Raw genomic sequence first — 7,894 nt, 5'->3', positions numbered from 1 at the left:
ATCATTTGTTCTCATTTCTGTCAGTTCCTGCACTATTCCCAGGTAGCCAGCAGTCCAAATATCCTTTATCCTTACATCTTATAGTTGTAACTGTTGTTTCACATCCTTGCCCCAGCCCCTAGCCCCGTTGCTGCTCAACTCAGGGGAAATTTGCATTTTATCATCTCGTGGGTTGGGGGTTTACTCTTCCCCTCGCTCCAACTGGAGTGTCCCCAGTCGGCTCTTTGAGCGGCTGGCGAGGGCTTTGCTTTTAATTGGTTTTCCTAGGCGAGAAACGCGTGTCTTAGCTGCGATGTTCTGAGTCCTGTTTGGCACTTGTTTTACTCGTTAATTTAGTGTTGGGCGGGCACTAACTTATAATTGTTTAATCAGCAAGTAAAATGCGGTGAAAATGTGTGGAAATTATTGTGTGGGTTGTACATGGTACATATTTATATGTATACATATTTATGTACATATTGCAGGGCTCTGGGAAATGTTTCAAGCAGCTAAATATCTCTGTGCAAATACTCAATGGTTCAATTAATAGAAAAATAATAGAAAAATCATACCTGAGCTTCAAGTTCCGGCCATTGAATGACAGGCGAGTTTCTGGCTTTAAAACTTCACTAAAATGCAAATAGCAGTACCAATTATATTATTTACAAATAGTTATAAGAATAAAGAAGCTTAACAAATATTTGTAGTGATATATTATAAATCAATAAATGACACAAACAAGTCAAAGTTACACTGCCAGAATTGGAGACTCTTTAATTCCATAAACTATTTTAACAAGCAAAAAATCACAATAAAGATTTAAGGCTCACAAAGTTTTCCATTTATTTACCAAGCAAACTCAGTAGTTTTCCGCCACAACTACGAGTATTTCTCGCAGTGTAGCTACACATTTAATAAGCTAAAAGCATTTTAGGCGCCACTCGAAAGATATTTATCTTAAACATGTGCACATTATCCACTCCGTTTTCATTGACCAAACAATTGAGGTACGTAAATATGAAACCCTTGTGGGACAGCCCCGACAACTTCAGTGCAAATAGTGAAGTGAAAGGGAACGGACCAGAGCAGGGACAACTGCAGCTACAAAAATGATACAAATTATGAATTGGTTCTCCATGGTAAGCCACAGAAATGACTCCCTCAATTTGTTGTTTAAAGCTCTAAGCCATTTTCCTTTACAGGCAATCGGTCTTATTCCACTCAACCGGCAGGAATCGCAATCCAATGTGGTCCTCGACTATGCCATGATGTCGCTGGTGCCTGTGTTCTATTTGGGCTGCTACTTTCTCATCAATCTGCGACACGTCTTTGGTTTGTGCTTCCTGGACTCTTGCAACAGCGTCTGCCGCCTGAGCAACACTTTGTTCATGCATTTGGGCGCCTTTCTCTATCTGACTGTTACACTCATGAGTCTCTATCGTCGCAAGGAGTTCTTTCTGCAGTTCGATGAGCGCCTGAATGCCATTGATGCCGTCATCCAAAAGTGTCGACGCGTTGCGGAAATGGACAGGGTAAAGGTCACGGCGGTGAAGCACAGTGTGGCATACCACTTTACGTGGCTCTTCCTGTTCTGTGTGTTTGCATTTGCGCTGTACTACGATATCAGGGCACTATATCTGTGAGTATATTCGAAAATTTGTCCTTCATGTTGAGGAAAGTTCTGGCAAATTTCATTCAAACTATTACTACTTTAGGAAGGGATTCAGCAGCTTAAATGTTGAAAGTTTAAACGTATAATTCCCATGTAGAAATCTTCTTAAATTCGTTACCATTCGTTCGAACCAAAGACACACAATTTTGCGACCCATTTCAATCCACTTTTAGTTTACTTTTAAATGTTCATTTTACTCACTCTGCCATGATGTAAACCCCATCCAAACTACGAGTTTTACAGACGTTAAATTACCCGTAAGCCTCAAGTAATTACTTTAAGTCTTTTCACGGCTCACTTACCACAACGGAACTCTGACCTTTATGTACTTTCCACCCAAATCTTTCAGGACCTTTGGTAACTACGCCTTCATACCGTTTATGGTGTCGAGTTTCCCTTATTTGGCCGGCAGTATCATCCAGGGGGAGTTCATCTATCATGTGTCCGTCATTTCGCAACGCTTTGAGCAGATTAACACGTTGTTTGAGAAAATTAACCAAGAGGCAAGGCACCGACATGCTCCACTCACCGTTTTTGATATTGAGAGCGAGGGCAAGAAGCAGGAGCGAAAGAATTTAACGCCAGCCACGGCCATGGACGCGAGAACCGCCACTTTTGGCAATGAACAAAAGTTGTCGGGCGAAATGAAACGTCAAACGCCACAAAAGAATGAAGAGGATGAAATGGACACCAGCAATGATGAGGACGAGGACGATTTTGATTATGACAATGCGACGATAGCAGAGAATACAGGGTGAGTGGAGGAACTAGTAAAAACTAAGGGGTAGAGGGCACAGATTTTGGTGCTAAATTAAGTAAGTTTGATGTGTACTTTGGATCCTAATTTGTATTCTCAAAAATAGTATATTTTCCTCATGCCATTACTCAACACTCTTTTCCAAATTTACCAACACTACTAACCCTTTTGAGAGCTTCTCTTTAACACATTCAACAACCCTTTCACCACAGCAACACTTCGGAGGCCAATCTGCCGGACCTGTTCAAGCTGCACGACAAAATCCTCTCGCTCAGTGTCATAACCAATAGGGAGTTCGGTCCCCAGTGTGTACCCTATATGGCTGCCTGCTTTGTGGTTAGCATTTTTGGCATCTTCCTGGAGACCAAAGTCAATTTTATTGTCAGTGGCAAGAGCCGGCTGCTGGACTATGTCACTTACTTGTATGTCATCTGGAGCTTCACGACCATGGTGGTGGCCTACATTGTGCTGCGACTGTGCTGCAATGCCAATAATCACTCCAAGCAATCGGCCATGATTGTGCACGAGATAATGCAGAAGAAGCCAGCCTTTATGCTCAGCAATGATTTGTTCTACAACAAAATGAAGTCCTTCACGCTGCAATTTCTGCACTGGGAGGGCTACTTTCAGTTTAATGGCATTGGTCTGTTTGCCCTCGACTACACGTTCATCTTTTCGGTCAGTCAGGCACACTTTCGCTTACTCTATTTAATGAACTCTCCTCTTGCAGACCGTGAGTGCCGCCACATCCTATTTAATTGTCCTGCTGCAGTTCGATATGACGGCCATTTTGCGCAACGAGGGACTCATGTCATAAATGGCGGCGGGCCGAGGGGTAGAACCCACGTAAATTCAATTATCGAGCAGCAATTTGAATGCCATTACATTTTTCTAGCACACTTTTGTAGCGAGTACGTTTTATTCTTTTTGTTACAAGTAACTATGAAGCAATTGCTGTGGCAAGTCGAAGAGGGAAATGCTCTATAAAAGTGTACGTATGGAATTTACACCTTTAGATGTTGGTATAAAATACTTACAGCACTTTCAAGTGTACCTAAACAATGCTAAAACCTAAAATAAATATTTAATGATACCATTGGTCGGGAGTTTTTTATGCTGCGAGCTGGTATGATATTTCTTTCTAATAATTTAAGTAGTGACGCGGCTTTAGATGCGTCTCACAGCGTTTCTCCTCATTTTAGCCCAGCACAGCTGTCCACAGGCATTGAGTTGGAAATGGGAAAATCGAAGGGACACCAACGACAGACAGACACACATAGAGACCAACGTGGCAAGCTTCTGTTGAGCCCCGTTGCGATAATCGCATCATCCAACACTTTGGGTTCATCATGAAGGGATGTCGACAGAGGACGACTGACGGCGGACGGCGGAGGGCGGACGGCGGACGGCGGACGGCGGAGGTTACTAACACAATTTCTACCAAATGTCAAATTGAAAAACACAATTTGCCAGTCATCAGTCAGTCGGTGGAGCCATTCGACAGTTTGCGGCCATCAAACGGAAGCCAGAAACGAGAAGAAAAGGCCAGAGGCTGTGAAAGCAGAGCCCAGGAGGCAAAGTGTAAAAAGAACATGAAGCAATTTCCGCTTTCAATCACGTTTAGTGCAACGGAAATGTGTGCAGAAATATGTAACGCCTTTTGCTCTTTCCCTTTTGCAATGGACAGGAGAGTGAGGTTTTTGGTTTAAAATTGCATTTCGGTTTTTGGGTTCAATCAATTGACTTGACACAGTCGGAAAATGAATCGGAAACCAAGGGGCATGGCACGGAGATTTAATTAATTCTCACATTTTACGTACAGCACATGGAAAGAGTGTCAAATTTAATTGATTTTCTACTGGGTTACAATTTTCCTCGCTCTTTGCTCTCTTTTTGCCCATATGTTTTACTCTTTTTGTGCTAGACAAAGTGAGTGTTTTATATTACGCTTTGCCATTGATGCATGCTTTGAATGACAAGTACACACTCTCTGAAACCATAAATCAATATGAGACTCGATTGGTTGTCGTTTGTGCAGGACCGAGACACTAAGAGAAAAGTTGTAGTTATTTTATGTATATTTCATTTACGCGTAAGTACTTGGTAGTCAGTTTGTTAAATTAAGATTTAGGATTTTGTTAGGCATCTGAAGGCATCACAAATACGTTTAAAGCAAAGAAGAACGTTGTGAGACGCGTCTACAGCGGTGTCACTACTTTTATATAAGTCAGTTTTCAGGCTGTTGCTTTTGCTATTATTTAGTTTCTACAATGCCTAATTTTTCCTAATGTTAAATTACGAATTTTAATGCATTCATTTCTGTACTTAAAGAACAAATATTTTTCTCAGTGAACACCGAAAAGAGATGGCCAAAAAGAAAGTAAATGGAGGCATTGCCAGAAAGGGAATCAGGCTAAGGGAGTAAGGTGAAGGGAGTAGCAGTGTGTCCTTTCTGGTCAATGTCTGTGAGGGAAAAAAACAGAAGCAACAGGCCACACATATTACCTGCAAATTACGTCAACTGTTGCTGTGGCCCCAGCCAGAGAGGCAGGGGGTGAGAGGGTCTGCTACACATAGAGAGCGACTCCCTCTCGCTCCGGCTTGAGACAGCGCGTATTGAATAAATAAGGACGACACCCGGTCCAGGGGCATGTGCCACGTGACCCCTGTGAAATGTCAGGGCACTTTTAAGAGTTCATTCAGAGTGTAGCAACAATTTTATACTGAAACGGTTAATGTCGGGGGCACGTGAGGGTTAAGAAAGTGAGCTGAAGTAGCGGTGGCAAAGGGGGAGCTAACACAACAGGTTGTTGTTGCTGTTTGAGTAATTGAGGCTAAAAATGCAATGCCCAGTCGAGAGGGACCATGATATGACCCTCGCCCTCTGCTCACACAACATGTGCCGTGTGCGAGTGTTTGTGTGGCGCTTATTTATAAGACATTTGGGGGGTAGCCTCATTTATACGAGGTTACTTCACCCTAGTAACCGCCGAAGTGTGGATAAGAAGTCTGACTGCGACTTTGGGGCTGCTTGGGTTTTGTTCCTTAATGAACTTAGATACCGGGGGAGAACTTGGGGTTGAATATTAACCCCAAATGTTCATTTAAAGCTCGCAAAAGTTTATTTACATACAAATACAATTAATATGTAATATTTCTGCGATTAAAAGCAATTCAAAATTAAATTTATGGATATTGCATTGACAAATTGAACAGCAAATTTAATCAGCCACAAATATGCAGGAACATCATTGAGAATGCAGATTATTAGTGTATGCAAATTTGCAAGCACAACATGAAAACAGCGCCAGTTGAGTGATTGCCAGGCGAAAGCTTTCCTTCGTCATACCACACCATACCCTACCGACACTACAGGTGTCTGTCAGAGGAGCGACACCCAAAAGACAGAGAGAGAGAGACAAGTGTGGTGAGTATGGAAAACATCCTTGAAAACGCACTCGCTCTCTCTCTCTCACTCTTACCCCTGGGCCAAGCGATAGCAAATTGTGCGAGGACTCTGCCAAGTGAAATCAAATCAAACTGATAACAGCCAGAAGTCCAGTCAGGCAGTGCGTGCATGCAAGAGCGAGAGAGAGAGAGAGAGAGAGAGAGAGCACACGAAGCACTCAAGAGAGAGTGCCGCGCGGGCGGCAAAACGAAGTTCGACTTTCGCTCTCTCGCAAAAGCACGAAACGGACTTTGGCGTTGGGCGCTGCTGCAGCCGTGGGATAACGGTAACAGTTCGTGGCGGAGTTGCTAAAGCGTTGGTTGTGCGACACCAAACATAACGGTACATATACAACGGGGAAGCACTTTGTCTCTGCCTTTAATTCTCTCTCTGTGTGTGTGTGTGTGTGTGTGTGTGGATGGAAGCCTCACTGTACTGCGTTTTGTTTCCATTGAAAAGCGAAAAGCAAATTTCAATTAAAATAAAGAAAAAACCCAACATCCAATTAGCCTTGAAAAGATTTCACATAAAAACGGCCACAGACAAAAACTCCAAGTCCAGAAGAAAGACTCAAAGACGTGGCTCGGACGCTGTTGAATAATCGCTTGGCGCCGCGTGGGCGTCTGCCCAAAAAGTATAACAAATAACATTAAAACAAAAACATAAATCCCACCTAGACAGCAGCGGTGCGGTGTGTCTGCGGCCATAGAGAGCTTTATTTACAGGTTGCTGTTGTCCCCACCCCCTGCGTCGATGCCTAAGTGGTTCCAATACCCCACAGTGGGGTATTTCGCGTTTGTTGCTGGCTTTGCTACCTATGTTCCTGCCCAAAATACTTGCTGCTATTTATCTCAACAATTGTTCACTAAAATGCTCTCAGCCATTGCTTTGTTTTATCTTCTCTGCATTCATTTTTCATTTCCTACCATTTTAGTGCACTTTCATCTCTTCAGCTCTTTTATTGCTTTACTTTAGTTGAACTTTTCTCATTACAGACTTTTCATTTCCGCCATCCTTTATGTCTTACATTTTATGTTGCTGTCAATGGCCTTGTTTTAAATTGTTCGCTCAGGAGTAAAGAGTGAGTTAAATATATATACAACCATTTCTTGAGCACATTTTGGCATTTTCTATATTTTTATCGCTGTTTTCTTTCATTCCAATGACCCATCTTTGACCACTTTTCAACCTCTTTTTGCTCTTGAGTGTTCAGTGATCACAACAAATCATTGCAATGCTCCTTGCCAGAATATTTCTTTATATTTCTCCTCTCTTGCGCTCCTTTTAGAACATTCCTGCATTCTGTTCCTGTTCTTATTACTTTTCTCTTGGCTTTAAATTCTCGTTCTGTGTTTATTTTGTTCCTTTTTGTACTTTTCGCTTACTCAATCATTTTTCCTTTTGTCTTCTAGTATTTTTTGCTGTCCGTATTTGAGCTTCTCCTTTTTAAGGGCATTAAAGATTCCATCAAAGGCAACTTTCCATAGCTTCCACCTCTGCTGATTTTCTTCTTCTCTCACTTGGTCTTGAAAATCAAAGTCCCCCGTGTGCCCTGTCAATGCCTTGGCCCATCTGTGTGGATTTCCTTGCCACATATACATACATATATTTGTATGTATGTTAGAGAACTCTTCGTGCGTGTTTGCTGTGTGGTGGGAGGGAGGCGTTAAAAGTTTGTCTTCCGGTTTGAGTTGCGTATTTGGGCGTCATTTTATTTACTACAAATTGGTTTGCATTTCTGTTCCATTTGTGCTGCTCCTTCTGCTCCATTCGCCTGCGTTTAATGTGCCGTTGGCAATTTGTTAAGAAATACAATTTCTTGCCCCACTCGCCCCACGCCCCACGCCCCACGGTAGGAAATATTATAATTAACTTTGCCGCCGGCAAGCAAACCGAACGGAAATTGTATTCCATTAATGAGGCGGCAACAGGTCCGGCTCCATTAAGTTCTTAAAAAGCGACAGTTCACGGCTAATAAATATTCATAAATATTTGAGCTCAGCTGTTGGCAATTTTCTCTGTGGCCCTTTGCCACAAT

General features: G+C 42.4%; 1 protein-coding gene across 1 annotated transcript; it reads left to right on the top strand.

Moving 5' to 3' along the window:
• The first annotated feature begins 1,190 nt into the window (after positions 1 to 1,190).
• LOC117581822 (gustatory and pheromone receptor 33a) lies at positions 1,191 to 3,401 on the top strand. The gene is made up of 4 exons (XM_034269265.1): positions 1,191 to 1,618; positions 2,001 to 2,405; positions 2,621 to 3,086; positions 3,139 to 3,401. The coding sequence occupies exons 1-4, from the start codon at positions 1,245 to 1,247 to the stop codon at positions 3,223 to 3,225; spliced, it is 1,332 nt and encodes a 443-aa protein (XP_034125156.1). The 5' UTR covers positions 1,191 to 1,244; the 3' UTR covers positions 3,226 to 3,401.
• The last annotated feature ends 4,493 nt before the right edge of the window (positions 3,402 to 7,894 follow it).

The sequence above is a fragment of the Drosophila guanche genome, unplaced genomic scaffold (genome assembly GCF_900245975.1).
Source record: "Drosophila guanche unplaced genomic scaffold, DGUA_6, whole genome shotgun sequence".
NCBI lineage: Eukaryota > Metazoa > Arthropoda > Insecta > Diptera > Drosophilidae > Drosophila > Drosophila guanche.
This window is presented reverse-complemented; position numbering and strand designations above follow the sequence as displayed.